The 16557-nt window shown below is 40.3% G+C and overlaps 1 protein-coding gene across 4 annotated transcripts in view; it reads right to left on the reverse strand.

Moving 5' to 3' along the window:
* Positions 1 to 6859: 6859 nt before the first annotated feature.
* The window catches only part of CCDC15 (coiled-coil domain containing 15), an 80520-nt gene continuing 70822 nt past the window's right edge, over positions 6860 to 16557 (reverse strand). For 3 of the 4 annotated variants that reach the window (XM_084782033.1, XM_084782034.1, XM_084782032.1), the window contains 2 exons: positions 16337 to 16489; positions 6860 to 13152 (listed from right to left, as the gene is read on the reverse strand). In XM_084782033.1, the coding sequence (XP_084638159.1) occupies positions 13097 to 13152; positions 16337 to 16489 (209 nt within the window). In that variant the 3' untranslated portion in view covers positions 6860 to 13096. Of the gene's footprint in view, positions 13153 to 16336; positions 16490 to 16557 lie in introns of those variants that run through there. The other variant, XR_014779337.1, reaches the window with a different exon arrangement.

Genomic DNA, 16557 nt, shown 5'->3' on the forward strand with positions numbered 1-16557 from the left:
CAACTACAAAGATAAGGGCTCCTGGCAAACACAGACACATAGAGGAGCCTCACAGTCTACTTCCTGCATGCCAAAGAAACAGAACTATACCACCTACTATACAAAAGCCTGAAGGAACTGCTGCCTCAGTGGGCCAGGAGAGCAAATCAGATCCAACTGTACTATGCTTCTGAAGGCAAACTAATTCATGAACCCTATATAGATGGGCTGTTCATCTATACATTTCCATTTTGGCAATGGTCAAGAGGAAGAGGTAATAGGGGTTTAGAATAGGGAAAAGAAAGGATACATATTTACTGAGGATCACCTGTCTCCAGCTATCATCATTTGTCTGTGTCAGACCGCATTCCTTAATCAATGGATTTCCCAGGTTGAGCTATTATATGTAAATCTACAAACGTAATAATGAACACCAGCTGTTGTTAGGAACTCATAACTAGCTAAACTGCCCATTCCTGTTGTGTTAGTTTATGCTCCATCCTGCTCTGTGCCTGACTCTTCCTCCCGTTGCTCTCCCACTGTTTGCTCCACTAGCAGCTCTGCTCCTTGACATGTGCATCATGCTCTCTCAGGCTCCACTGGCTCTAATGCTCAAGACTGTAGGGGTGAGAATGGTGAGTTACAGCTGCATGGAAAGACTACCTGACCCCAGAAAAGAAAGAACGGTATTAGTGTTTTTATGTTTATGTGAATAAATGTTTTGATAGCATGTATGTGTATGTACCATGTTTGCTCCTGGTGCCTACAGATGTCAGAAGAGGACACTGGATCCTAGAGCTGGAGTTACAGATGGTTGAGCCACCATGTGAATGCTAAGAATCAAACCCAGGTCCTCTGTAAGTGCAGCCAGTGCCCAAAACGGAGCCACCTTGCTACACCTGCTCCCAAAGCTGCCTTTTCTTTCAGCCGAAGTCGATTTTTTATGTATACAATACAATGTCCTAATGCATGACAGAAAAAGGTGTCTGTGTACCTTTATGAAAAAAGAAAATGTTTTTAATTCCTTAGAGAAAACACTGAGCCCATCTGGCAACACAGGGTAGGCTTGGCCTCTTTAGGCTGAACCATAACTCAATCTTAGCAATTCAAAGGTGGGTGGAGCTCATTAGATGAGGGTACCTACAGCACTGAACCAGGAAGGATTTACAGGCAGGCATCAACTCACCCTCAGATTGAGCAAGAAAGAGGGCAGGCTGATTTGCAGTTTAATTGGCACACCCACTTACTTAGAGAACTGAAAACTGTCTTCTCTCAGTCTTCCACCTTCAAAAAAAAACTTCTGCTAAGTAGGTTTTGTATAGTATAAAATCAAATAATTGAATGTTATGTCATCACAACCTAAGGACATAGGAAATGTCTTCACCTAGGCAGTAATATAAAAGCCATACTGTATGCACTTGTACTGGGAAACAGCAAGGGATCAGTGCTTGTGGTGTAGGAAGAAGGCCTTACCTTGGGGATTGTTAAGGACCAACAGTTACCATGACTGTATAGGGATATTCACATGTGTATGGCAAAGGATATATAAGGGTATTGAGAATGATACTGGAGATAAAATTCTACAGCTCATATAACATCTCACTTACCTTACTATGTGCTAGGCACTAGGCTAGCCACTGTACATATGCTAGCTCACTGAATTCTACCATGTTCTGATTTTCCCATCTGAAGCTCAGTCACTCAGCTGACATATGGTAGGCCCAGGATTTGAAACATAATCACAGTCTTAACTGCTCTGCAAACTATCCCACAGGAGTACACACTCCGTAGACAAAACAAGAAAGAGCTTCCATATCCAAGGACAATTTTGACATATAAGGAGAAAAGCCTGAGTACTCAATCTACAGTACACGGAAACAAATCATACTACAAAGAATCAGAAATCTAGAACCTGGGCCATTGTGCAGGAAAACTGATCCTATTTCTAAAGCAAGCTGGTGACTTTTATTTAAGAAACAAGGAGGTGTTTCTACATTAAAACATAGATATTTACACGCCCTTTGACATCAAAGTACAAACTTTTAATTTCTAGAGATTTTATTTACAGGGAAGAGAGAAATATAACTAATTTTTAGCATCTTTGAATTAAATGGAATGAGTGTTCTTATCCGCATTCCACCCAAAGGTTTCAAAGCTGTTTTTACTAAACTACCATTTTGTCCTTCTCATTTCTACTCTAATGTTATCTTTGGTTTTTCAGCCTCGATTTCTCAACTTTTATAAGGCTGGGAATTCACAGATATACTTCATAAAACCAGGTGATGAAGTGCCTCTCTGATTACTCATGCTGTGAGCTATGTTAGGGAGCCTCCAGACTGACCCAGCCACTGGGATGAACTTATGTATTTAGTCTGTAACTTCTAGGTTCTATTTGCCATCTGAAAATGCCTGTGTCAGCAGTTTCAAAAACTGCAATAGCACTTTCTCCTTCAAACCTGATATGGGGGAGTGGGTAAAGGGGCAGTTATAGAAACATAGTATTTCGGGCTTAAAACTTCAGCTGTAAATTACTAAACAACAACAAAAGCCCTCAAACACAAAATAAAGTGGAGAGTATAACGGTTCTCACAAACCTACCCCAAGGATCCAGTATTATCAAGCTTTTTAAGCTGAGTCATCTTTTTCCTACTTTGTTGAATTAGGAAGAATCTCAGGACATAATTTCATTTTACTCATATCTACCCCAATATCCTTATCCATGTAGATCTTTTCTTTTTCACTGCTGACTTTTTTTTTTTTTCCTTTTGGGTTTGTGGTGCTGAACCCAGGGCCTTGACTAAGCTATGTCTCTAGTCTAATGTTTTCATGGCCACCCTTTGCAACATGAGTAACTAAGACTCGCAAGCTCTTTAAGGATTGCAAGTTAACTTTTTCAGACTTTCTCCTCCCAGCATGCAAACAAAGTTTGGTGGTCATCTTTATAAACCTTTTAATCCAGAATGTAAGGCATTAGCTTGCTTTAAAAACAGTTTCAGTTTTCCTACAGAATCACCTAGCGTCTAGCTATCTGCTTCTTCACAGTCTAGCTTGCTCTTATTTACCGCGAGTACTCAAGGCTTTTCTCTTTACACAATCAGCATGCAAATCAGAAAATTATCTCAGTACATATATGTAAGTATTGTTCTAAATGAATAAAAGTTAATTTATCATATACCATGGTTCCTGGGAGTTTTAGGACCCAGGATCTGTTATTTGTAATAAACTTACTTTTGGGAGACAAAGTATCAACTAAGCAGACTAGGCGGGCCTAGGCTGGCCTCTCACTCAGAGATCTGTTTGTCTCTGCCTCTTTTTGTTTTTGTTTGTTTGTTTTTCAAGACAGGGTTTCTCTGTGTAGCCTTGACTATCCTGGACTCACTTTGTAGACCAGGCTGGCCTCGAACTCACAATGATCCGCCTGCCTCTGCCTCCCGAGTGCTGGGATTAAAGGCGTGCGCTACCACTGCCCAGCATCTATGCCTCTTGTACTATGACTAAAGGTGTAATGTAACTTTTACTCACCTAGAATGATTCTTAGTTATAAGCCATCCTTGAGTTTTCTTCCAGAGCCTGCATCTTTTAAAAAAAAAATGCTAAAAGATGGATATAATGTTACAACCCTTTTCCTTTTCTTTTTGCAGAAATACTTTATAAAGTCAATTTGCTTCTCTTTTTGCAATGCTAGGAAGGTTAGGGCATTGAGACAATGGATGACCTTGTCCAATCAGCTGGCCCATTAATGAGTGCTATAGATACTGGAGCCTGTGGGGAGGCATATGTCCAAAATTTCAGCTTGTGGTCATGAAGAAATGACTGACTCCTGTTGCAATACCAAATACCTTAATTTTTAGAATCCAATTCAGTGTGTTTGATGTAGCATGCCTCTCTGTAAGATTGGTCAGCAATACTGAGATCAAAATGACATACATCATTCATTTCTACTTTAAGAAAGCTTTTAAAAATCTAAAGCAACATTCAAACTTTTCACCCAACAAAAAGAGGCAGATACATATTTGCTTTTGCTTTTCTCTATATTTCCAAATCTCAAGTGTGTGTGTGTGTGTGTGTGTGTGTGTGTGTGTGTGTGTGTGTGTGTGTTGGGTTTTTTGTTTTGGTCTGAGAAACCTGAAAATACCTACAACCGGGCACAAAGTGATCACTACATGTAAAAGATAAACTAGAAGAAATATTTTGCTCCTAAAAGTAGAATACAAATAATCAAATACAGAAAAGTAACACCTATCTCCTTTTCTCTAGCTTAAAATGGTTAAAACACAGAAGCAGTCTCTAGTCTCTGCTTACAGTGGATGGTCAATAAAGTCGTTCACAATTCTATTCCTGCCCATCATAAAAGAGCTAAAAAGGTAAGGGTGAGGTGTATCATTAAGTAATATTGCAACAGTACAAGGGAGAGAACATAGGCATTTCCTAAATCTAAGCATCTGGAACAATCTCACTTAGGTTGGACTAGCTAGGAAAATGGTATCACACATACTTTTGATGGTTGTTATCACAAGAAAATAGGCACAGACATCCACGCAAGTACACGATCCTAAGATCCTAAACTTGCCTCTACCACCGAGCTCCAGCTCTTAGCATGGTAGCTGGCAGGTAATGAAGGACGTCTCTGGTAAGAGCTGAAGCTGAGCTCTCAATCAAGGCTGTGTCCCTCTGGCTCAAGCCATGCTTTACTCTAGGTGCTTCTGTTCTATGTTGACGCGATTGGTGGGTAGCACAGAGACCCTGTTGCATCCTCATCTCTTACAAGTAAAATCTACCAGTAGTCTATACTCAGCAAAAAGAGCAAATGAAGAGGTCAAAATTAAAAACACAACACATACATACCATATCAGAGTTACGCTAAGAATCACTTTGAATATTCCTCTTATTTTATCAAAAATGACTGTCCAGAGAGATTAAATTATTTGTCCTAAATTATAGCAGCAACTAGGGAATGTGAAACCAGGCAAAATGAGTCCCAGTGACTTTTCTGAGGAAATAATAATGAACTATAGAAATGATCCCTGTAAGTATAGTCTTTTCTGAGGAAATAGTACATTAGGTAAAACTATTAATCATGAAGAATTACCTTTAATACATTCCAATAATCTTTGTTCTGGTCTAGACTAAGTCTACAGAGAGAGAACAGGGAAAGCCCTAGAAAAGGGCTCACTATGACCACATTCTCTACATGCACCCCAGTGTCCTGATTACTGGGCAAGGTGATCATGTTAACATTAGGGGTCCAGACGAGAGGCACCTCTGTTGTGCTGACTCAAGAGTCCAGTGCTTGCAGGACATGAATTGTGTTTAAAGGTTTATTTAAAACACTTATAATTAAGTACTAGCTCCATTATGCACAGCTGAATGTTTGCAATTATTCTGTGTTCAACACAGAAAAAAAGGGGGGGTAGGGCACAAGTTTGTTCCATTATTTAATAAATATCAACAGAAAGCCCATTAAGTATCAGGCACAACCTTAACATTGGGGATATATAATAGAATTTAACAAATACAAACAAAAGTTCCTTTAAAAGGTATACAGTCCAACAGAAAGAAAAAATAAAATAAATACCACATCACACATCTCTACGTACCATGAAGGAAACATTTAGAAGGGGAATACGAAGCACTTGTGTAAGGGGTGAGTAGAAAGGGGCACTTTAAATTGCTAACTAGGGAGGCCCCATGATAAACTACACTTGAACAAAAATGAGGGAGGGAACCCAAATATTATCAGAGGACAGCAGATGGGAAGGCCTTGAAGCAAAAGTGTCCTTGGAATGTCCATGGAGGATCAAGGTCAGTGTGGCTAGTAAGCAGGGTAAGCAGGGAAGAAAGAGGCAGGAGGAAAGTCTCAGATATTACTGACATCCCAGTCGTGCCTTGCACAAAACTGCAAGGACTCCAAGCCTTTTCTGGGTAAAATCAGGAGACAAAGAAGAGTTTGCACAGAAGTGGCATGACAGGTCTTTCTAATTCTGAAAGGTCTGCTCTGTGCTAAAAACAACGTATGAGCTGCACATAAACAGAAGCAAGAGAGCAAGTGGGAGGGCACTTTAGCAATGTAGGGGAGACACAACGGTGACTTGAACCAGCATTACTATAATGGGGCAAGCGTGGTAAAAACAATTGTATTCTGAGTGTATTTTAAGGGTAAAACCAATAAAGACTGTATACAGTTTGCATAAGAGTGGAGAGTGACTCCACAATTTTTGGTGAAAATAAATTAGACAGAGATGGCATCTACTGATGAGGATCATTTATTGTTAAGTTGCTTAAAATACAGTGTGTGTGTGTGTGTGTGTGTGTGTGTGTGTGCGCGCGCGCGCGCGCATCCCTATGTCATTAGGAGGTGGAAAGACTGACTAAATTTAGAGCCAAGTGGAATAGTGCACACCTGTAATCCTAGCACTTGAGAGGTTGGAGACATGAGGATCAGAAAATCAAGGTCATTCTTGGCTACACAGAGAGTTTAAGGCCAGCACGGATTGGGACAGAGGAAGAGAGACAAGAAAAAAAAAGGAAGCACACTTAGAAAACAACTAGTCCTTAAGAAAGATGGTTTGGAACATGTCAAGCAGTGGAAACAAAAACTACAGACACATGGTAGCATTTGTTAATGGAGTGAAGAAGGATGAGAGAAAGAAAGGGAAGAGTCAGTGAGCTCTATAAGGTTTTCGGCAAAACTGTCATTAGCTGATAGTAAGTAGAGTGTGAAAAGCACCCATATTTGGGAAACCAACCATAGAGCTCTTCTTTCTTAAAAGTCTTTACTAATCTAAAAAGGTGATTAAAAGTTACCCTGTAAATTTTGATTTAACAATTGCCCTAGTTAGGATTTCTATTGCTCCAATGAAACACCATGACTAAAAGCAAGTTGGGGAGGAAAGGGTTTATTTGGTGTACACTTCCACATCACAGCTCATCATCAAAGAAAGTCAAGACAGGAACTCAAGTAGGGCAGGAACCTGGAGGCAAGCGCAGATGCAGAGTCCCTGGAGGGGTCCTAATAGATTGCTCAGTTCAGTCTGCTTTGTTATAGAATCAGGACCACCAGCCCAGAGAGGGCACCAGCCACCTTGGATGGGGCCCTCCCACACTGATCACTAATTGAGAAAATGTTCTGCAGGCTTGCCTACAACCTGATCGTACGGAGATATTTTCTTAATTGAGGCTCCCTCCTCCCTGGTGACTCCAACTTGTGTCAAGTTGACACAAAACTAGTCTTGTAAATTTAGGAACAAAACAAGAATCTCAGATTCCAGATTTTCTTCCAAAGCATATTTATCATTTCAATTAGAATTCGCCACACTGCCACCATGTGTGACAGCTTAGAGACTCAGGTTTCTTTGATGGATGCTACTTCTCTCAGACTTCTGTAATCCACAATGATACAACCATTGGGCACTGTTAACACACGACCAAACTGCAGTATAAGAACATTCTCATTTGTGGTGGTTTGAGTAAGAATAGCCCCACACGCTCATGGATTTGAATGCTTATCACCAGGGTGTGGCGCTGTCGGGAAGGAGGTGTGGCCTTGTTGGAGGAAGTGTGTCAGTGAAGTGGGCTTTGGGGTTTCAAATGCTCAACCCTGGCCCAGTGGCCCTCTCTCTTCCTGCTGCCTGCTTATCCAGATGTAGAGCTCTCAGCTCCTTCTCCAGCACCGTGTCTGCCTGGGTGCCGCCATGCTTCCCGCCATGATGACATGGGACTAAACTTTGAAACTGTAAGCCAGCTCCAAATGAAATGTTGCTGTGGTCATGGTGTCTCCTCACAGCAATAGAACAGTGACTAAGACATCAATCTTGAAACTTTCATTTACAGAGTGAAACTAAAAGACTTCAAGTTTTCTAGTAATATTCATGGCCCAATTTTGTCATTATTCTATTAAATTGAGATTAGAGAAGTCAAATTGCCTGTTGTAGTAAATATAAATTGCTAATGTTTGTTATTAAAAGCCTATAGTTGAGGCAGCATTGTTTACCCCACTATAATAATAGATTCAGACACCTGATAGATTTTTTTTATAAGCCTTATTTCACCTGGGGCAGGGCAGATATTAATTTCCTAAGCTATCCTTTATCTCCCAGTCCCACATCCCATACCATTTGCCTTAACCATCCCATCTGGGCTCCTTCCCATCAGATAGCCCCATAAACACTTGCACATGCTTTCCACCTGGGCCGCTCCCTCCACACCGTTGTCAGAGCTCCTCCTCCCGCCCTTCCTGGGCTCTCCTTCTTTCTTCTCTACCTGTCTCTCCATCTCTCTCCTTTCCCATCATCTTTCTCTCTACTAAGTCCATGAACTTTGGCCACACCTACCTCGCTTCTGCCTTGCCCAGGTGTGTAAGCATTTATTCAGCCTATCAGGGTTAATTTGGAGGCAAGGATTACAAACATCATTTTGGGGTACATGAGTGTCTGCTCATGAAAGTCAGCAAGCCGACCTTGGGGGGAAAATGATTAACAATCAAATTCAGAGCACCAGACCATGCCGATACAATCACCTTTTCAAGCCTAGTCTCAGACTTGATAGCCTATGACTATATAGTGGGGGAGGAGGTCCCCCTCGGTCTTAGACCTAGGCAAGGGAAATTTGGTGAAAGCGAGAGGGAGGGAGGGAGGAATGGGAGGATACAAGTGATGGGATAACAACTGAGTTGTAATCTGAATAAATTAATTAAATAAAAAAAAATTTTTAAATTAAAAAAAAAATCACCTTTTCCAGAAAACATGAAAAAAGCTGTGTAAAGACCACAGGAACAAAAGCCAATACAACATATTAACATATCCTAGGACAACAAAGTTGCAGTAACACAAAAAAAACAATTAAAATGATTTTATTTTAAAAGCAAGAGCATAAGTTTGAAGCCGGCTTAGTCTATATGGCTAACGCATAACATCAAAAAGAAGAAAACAAAAACAAAACCCAAAAAATACACCTAATAATCTTCGATGCAGAAAAAGCATTAGGCAAACCCCAACAATTCCAGGATAATAACACTCAGAAGCTGGTAATAAAAGGGAACCTCACCAAGCCTGATAAATGCCATAAAGACTAAAAAGTACTTGCTCCTAAAGTACTGCACAATTTTATGCAGGATGTTCCAACCTGTAACAGGATAAGTAATTAGACAAGAAAAAGAGACAAAAAGCTGAGTTGGAAGTAAGATTCTATTTTAAGATGACAAGAGCCAACATATTTTTGGCTGGGACTGGAGAGATGGCTCAGTGGATAAAAGTGCTTAGTGATGCAGCCTGACAATCTGAGGCGTATCCTTTGATCCCACAGCAGGAGGAAGAAAACAACTTCTGAAGTTGTCCTCTGACCTCCACATATAAGCGACAGTACCCACTGTCTGTCTGTCTAACTAATAAATAAAAAATAAAACTCTGGCCGGACGGTGGTGGCACACACCTTCAATCCCAGCACTCAGGAGGCAGAGGCAGGTGGATCCCTGAGGCTGACGCCAGCTTGGTCTACGCAGTGAGTGCAGGACAGCCAAGGCTACACAAAGAAAGCCTGTCTCAAAAAAAACCCATAATAATAAAATAATAGTAATACAACTCTGGGCTGAAGATGCAGCCCAGTTGCTAGTGCTTGCTCAGCACTCACAAAGGCCCAGGTTTGATACCCAGCACTGCATGATGTGGGTGTGACAGTACATGCCTGTAATTTCAGCACTCAAGAAATAGAAATAGGAGATGACCTCAGAGGTTCAAAGTCATTCCTGACTACATATTGGGCTTGAGGCCTGCATGAGTTTCTTCATAAGACCCCATCTCAAAGGGGAGAAGAAAAAAAAGAAACAAAAGGCAATTTCATTAACAGTAACATGAGAAGTAATACTTAGATACAATTTTAACTCATGTATAGCTTTTGTCCATGTAAAGCACAGCCAAATAAAATTAAGCACACATATATGAGATCTCATCTCACGTTCATGGGCTAGATGGCAATTATTCCCAAATTAATAAACAACTTAGTATGCTCCCTATCAGAATTCAGCTGCTGATTTTGGTAGAAAAGTGACCTTAAAACTCATATGAAAATGTAAGGGCTCAGAAGAGTAAAATTACCTCTAAAAGAAGAAAGAGGAAAGATGAAGGGGTCACACTTGTCAACTACAAAACTTATTACAAAGTTATAAGTATCCCAGAAATAAAATATGTAAGGACAGACACATCAATAAATGGAACAGAATTGAGATTTCACAAGTAAACTGACATTTACAGTCAATTCTACGTGGCAAATGGTAGTCTTTAACAAGTGATAGTGGGATACTAGTTATTCACATGTAAAAGAACGAAGTGTGACACACATTAAGTCAAACTGGATAGTAACTATAAACATGAAACTAGCACTTTTAAGACTCATAACAGAACACACAAGATAAACACTTGTGCCCTTGGATTAGGTGACAGCATTTCAGACTATAACAAAAGCACAAACCACAAAGTATATAAATTGGATTTCATCAAATTTAAGTGTGTGCTGCAAGCTTCAGAAACCATTAAGAAAAAGACAGGGGTTACACCCTTTAATCCCAGTACTTGGAAGGCAGAACCACTTGGAACTCTGCGAGTTCAAAGCCAGCCCGGTCTACAAAGTGAGTTCCAGGACAGCCGGAAACTACAGTGAGGACCTGTCTCAAAATCCTGCCCCCAAAGTGAAAAGATAATCCCCAGGATGGGATAAAATACAAATGACACAGCTGACAAAGGACACACACACATGTAGCATACATTAGGAGTGATCTCTAATAAAAAGACAACCCAGTTATGAGGCTGGCAAAGTAAGTGACAAACAACTTCAAAAGACAGACCACACAGCAAACAGGCTCATGAGGAAAGTGATTACCATCGACTGCAATACCACATGGCAGCTGCCGGAGAGACAAGTGACGGTAAAGAACACTGAGCCTTTACACATTCTGAGGAATGAAAATGGTACAGCTACTTTGGAAAACACTTTGTAGTTTCTCAAAAGGTTAAACACAAAGCTACCATGTAACTCAGGAATTTTACTCCTTTACACCTCGAAATGAAATGCAAACATGTACCTACAGAATCCTGAGAACAATAGCTCATAGCAGAATTCATAATAACCAAGTAGAAAAACCCAAATGTCTACCAGTTGATGAATGAATAGATATGGTTTTATTATTACTATCAATACTATTCAACAATGCAAAGTACTAACATTAATGAATCTGACAACACAGAGAAGTCTCAACATCAAGCTAACTGAAAAAGTTCAGTCACAAAGGAGCTCATATCGGGCAATCCATTTATAAGACAAGTCACATACAGGCTAATTTACACATAGAAGAAATAGATTAATGGTTACCTAGGATTTGAAAGGGATTTTTTAAAAGTATATTTATTTATTATTATATATACAGTGCTCTGCTGGCATGTACACCTACAGGCCAGAAGAGGGCATCAGATCACATTATAGATGGTTGTGAGCCACCATGTGGTTGCTGGGAATTGAACTCAGGACCTCTGGAAGAGCAGTCAGTGCTCTTAACCTCTGAGCCATCTCTCCAGCTCTGGAAAGGGATTTTTATAGTGGGAAGACTCAAAAGCAACTGCTATTATGGCTTCCTTCTGTTTTATTGTTAAGTTTTAAATTTTATTTATTTTATTATTTTATATTTTATTTTAAATTAGTAACAAACATGTAAGAACTGGTTGTCACAGAGGCAGCTAGTGTGAGGCCAGGAAGCCTTGAATTGTGCTGTGCTTCCTAGAGAACAATACATCAGGATGGCTAAAGGTGACCCCAGGAAACAAAGGGTTTATGACAGCTCTTTGTATAGACAGACAGAGAAGACCACAAGAGAAAAACCAGATGTCCTTCTCAATATTGCAGGATTTCCTAAATGCTCTAAGAAATGCAGACAATGTCTGGGAAAGAAAACTTAAAACTGATGAAACGGTGAAGCTGGACAAAACATGCCGCATTTGGGAAGGAAGGACCGTGGGCGAGCTGGCAGGAGGGCCCGAGGGACGCCCACGGCTACCGCCAGAGACTACTCTCCAAATTCTTGTTTGTTCAGAATTTTAACCCAGGATCAAAGCCACAATCCTAGGAATCTCTATTTGCAGATGTGGCTAAACAAACGAACAAACAAGCACAACAGTTGAGTGAAATGCTGAACAGCTTACGTGGCAGAGAAAAGCAGCCACACATCAGAGTGAGGTGGTGGAGCAGAGGGAGAAATATGAGAAGGACATCACAAGCACCAGTTGAAGGGAAAGTTTGATGGTAAAAAGGGTCCCATTGAATTTGTTCACAAAAAGGAGGAAAAGGAAGATGAGGAACAGCCAACAGCAGCAGAAGAAAAAACAACTATTTTATTTGATTTAAAAAAATTTTTGAGACAGTTTTATCAAACTTAGCTGGCCTCAAACTGCTGACATTCCTTTCCTGCATCAGCCTCCATAGTACTGGGGTTATAGGTATGTACCACCATGATCAGCTAAAAACAATGCTTTCTCCTTGCAAATACCATAGAGAAGGGAATACTATGATCCATGCTTTTGGAGGGGGGGGGGGGGAAGACAGCATTTCTCTGTGTAGCCTTGGCTGTCCTAGACTCACTTTGTAGACCAGGCTGTCCTCAAGCTCACAGCGATCCGCCTGCCTCCACCTCCCGAGTGCTGGGATTAAAGGCATGCGCCACCACCGCCCACCTGATGCACGCATCTTGAGTTGTGTCTATCGTCCTCATTGGGTTTAATTTAGACTATGACCACAACCACACTGACGTTCCTCAAAGCCTCTGGTTTACATAAAGTGGACACCTGTGTCTGGAGCGCCTAAAACGCTCCTGTGTTCTTCTCACTTTGCATTTTGCCTTTGGTATGACAAGGTGTTTGAAGATGTTTCTGGCATTTTGTTTTCGGCTTGTGAAGTGACATTAGCATGGTTACTGGCTGTAAACTGGACATCCTCTATAGTTTGTAAAGTAAACAAAGCAAAGAAAACAAACTCTTGATGCTCCTTGCTTGGTATGGGGAAAATGCCTTTTGGAAGGGCTATAGCTCAAGGTATGCCCTATAGGCTGCATCTGTTGACACTGTGATGGCTTCCAATGGCTTCAGGATGTCTTGTGGTTTTCTATGTGATGTAGCATTTTGCTGACATTCTTCAGCTCTGAAAAAGAGAAGCTAACATGAGAACTTTTGGGTTTTTTTCCCCTTAAGTTATGTACAGTAGATATACACTAATTACTAGACAAACTGCACAGTTCTTCAATGTGTGCAAAGAAACACTGACAGTGCAAGTTATACCTGAGCACAAGTTTCAGTGTTCTGCTATTTTTGTATGTTTAAAATGCTGCAATGTTTTTGAGGCTAAAAAAATTTACACATTAATAGGTCACATCAACTAGGGGATGTTCAGTGGTTAAGAGCACATACGGCTCTTGCAGAGGACCAGAGTTCAACTCCCAGCACCCACATCAGACAGCTCACAACTGCCTGTAACTCCAGCTCCGGGTGATCTGATACTCCTGGGAGAATCAGATACTCCACAAACTAAACTTTAGCATTGTAACATTTTAAGTGTACAGTTCAGTAGGTAAGTATATTCACACTCTGTGAAGCAGATTTCTAGGATGCGCACGCGTGCACATGTGTGTGTGTGTATTGGTTTTTCAAGACAGGGTTTCTCTGTGTAGCCTTGGCTGTCCTGGACTCACTTTGTAGACCACGCTGGCCTCAAACTCACAGAGATCTGCCTGCTGAGAGCTAGAATTAAGGGCATATGCCATCTCGCCTGGCACTTCTAGGACATTTTAATCCAGCAAAACTAAAACTCTGTACCATTAAATGACAAGGCCTCCATTATTTTATTGTTTCTGAAATCTCACTACTTTCTGGACCTCACATGAATAGCACTGTGTAACACTTGCCTTTTTGTGACTGCTTTATTTCAGCGTAGCATAGTGTTGAAATATGTGACAGGAACACTTTCTGAAGTCTGAAAACCCTTCTGCTTTAAGTGTGCATATATTTTAATCCCTCCATCCATCAACGTATATGCAGGTTGTTCTGAGTAAATGTTACTACAGATACAGTGTGCAAGCCTGGGTTTCAGATCTTACTTTTAAGTATGCAAACACATAGGTAATACTGACTGATAGGTCACGGAGTCTTTTAGTGATGGTTGTGAATGTACTAAAAAAAAAAATCACTGTATTTTAATATGTAAATTATATATAGAGAGAACTATTAAAATTTACTTCTTTAAGACCAAATAAAATATATACTTACTTCAAAAGTACTCTGATTAAACTGGATAATTAACGAATGTAGTTAAATACATGGTCAATGTTCTCGTTTTTGTAACTTTGACTCTTTCACTAGCCTGGCTGGAGTATAGGCCTTTGTTTTGTGGCATAGCCTAAGTGCTAGTTTTTGTTTTTTAAATTTTCTTTACTTTGTTTTTACTGTATGTGAATAGTGTTTTGACTGCATTTATGTCTGTGTGAAGGTGCTGAATTCCTTGGACCTAGAGTTACAGACAGTTGTGAGCTGCTGTGAAGTTGCTGGGAATTGAACCTGGGTCCTCTAAAAGAGCGACCAGTGCTCTTAACCATTGAACCATCTCTCCAGCCCCCAAGTGCTGTTTTTAATCATTTCAAATATTGCATCAAGAAATAATGTGAGATCATCGTGATGGGTGGATCAGGGCCCAGGGTTATCTGTTCAAACTATTGCACTAACCAAGGACAATACAAGTAGTAAACATCAAACCCCTATGCTGATCTACCCAATGGTCAGGACATTCTCCACAGTTATGTGGAAAGCAGGGACTGACTCTGACATGAACTCTGGTGCCCCGTATTTGACCACCTCCCCTTGGTGGGGAGGCCTGATGGCACTCAAAGAAAGAATAAGCAGGCTACCAAGATGAGACTTGATAGCCTATGACCATATAGTGGGGGAGGAGGTCCCCCTCGGTCATAGACCTAGGGGAGGGGAATAGGGTGAAAGCGGGAGGAAGGAACGGGAGAATACAAGTGATAGGATAACAATTGAATTGTAATCTGAATAAATTAATAAAAAATTTAAAAAAGAAAAAAAATAATGTGAAAAGTAACAAATTCATAATAGTTATGGCACATTTCTCCAGGTATACCATTCAGCAGATTTTTTTAAGATAGAGAAATGAGGCAGAACTTAACCTTTTAACCTTATATATAACTTATGAAATTTACTCATTAGCATGTGGGAGGCAGAGGTAGGTAGATCTCTGAGTTCAAAGACAGCCTGGACTATACAGTGAGTTCCAGGGGGAAAAAAAAAAAAGAATACCCTGCACCTACATGGCATTGACAATCATCAGTAACTCTAGTCTCTGGGAATCTGATGCCTTCTTCTGGTCTCCAGAGGCAATGTACACACATGATGCAGACATACATTGAGGCAAACACTCATATAAATAAAATAAAAATAAACAAAATTTCAAGAAAATAAAAATGAAATCTAAAAATTCTACCTCCAACATCACTGAATAAGAAAAGAGGCAATAATTTAAAAAAATAAAAAAAACAGGAGGAAGCCAGGGGCGGCGGCGCATGCCTGTGATCTCAGCACTTGGGAAGCAGAGGCGGGGTGGGGGGCAGGAATCTCTGTGGGTTCAAAGCCAGCTTGGTCTACAAATTGAGTCCAGGACAGGCAAGGCCACACAAAGAAGCCCGTCTCAAAAAGTTAAAAAAAAAAAAAAAATCACCTCCGCCAAGAGAAAAAGAAACAGTAGGAAAATATTTTAAAATGTATACCAAATTCAAATTCTCATCTGTAATTATTATATAAAACTAGGAAAGCCAATGGCAGCACAGATAACCGTTAGAGCTCAGAAGCCAATTCCTTTGTGCTTCATTCAGACATGTTCAATACTGTTAAGATTCAAAAGCACTGTCTGCTCTTCCAGAGGTCCTGAGTTCAATTCCTGGCAACCTTATGGCGGCTCACAACCATCTATCCTGGGATCTGAATCCTTCTTTTGGCTTGCAGGTGTACATACAGATAGAGCACTCATTTACTACATACGTTTTTTTTTTTTTTTTTAAAAAGACACTTTTAAATGACAGCAAAAATCTAGAGGAACCTTACTTTTATAATTACTTTAAAAAGAACAGGTTCCACTGGTTGAAACCAAAGAAGAGACAAGCTTGGAAGCCAACTTTCAGCGTTAGTCCCAAGGCAGATATCTAGTTATACATAGTTATTATGTAGAATTACTTTCTTTCCAGATAATACATCTTATATACTTTAATACTCTTTCCTAATTAATTTTTGTGGTTGATTTTAAATGAAGGTGGAAATACTACCAGTCACTGGCACTGATTTCAGAGTCTTATTGGAGACTTTTTTTGCAGTCCGTCTATGTGCAGAAGCAAAATTACGAATGGCATTTCGAAGAATTGCGTTCCCCTCGGAGATATCAGAAGAATTGATGACTGAATGCAAGGCCCGATTATATGCTGCAAATGAAGGTTTGCACATGATGAATAGAGTCAGATTCTATACAGCACTCCCACTTCTTTTTCCT

This window comes from Acomys minous, assembly GCF_964271855.1.
Source record: "Acomys minous genome assembly, chromosome: 5".
NCBI lineage: Eukaryota > Metazoa > Chordata > Mammalia > Rodentia > Muridae > Acomys > Acomys minous.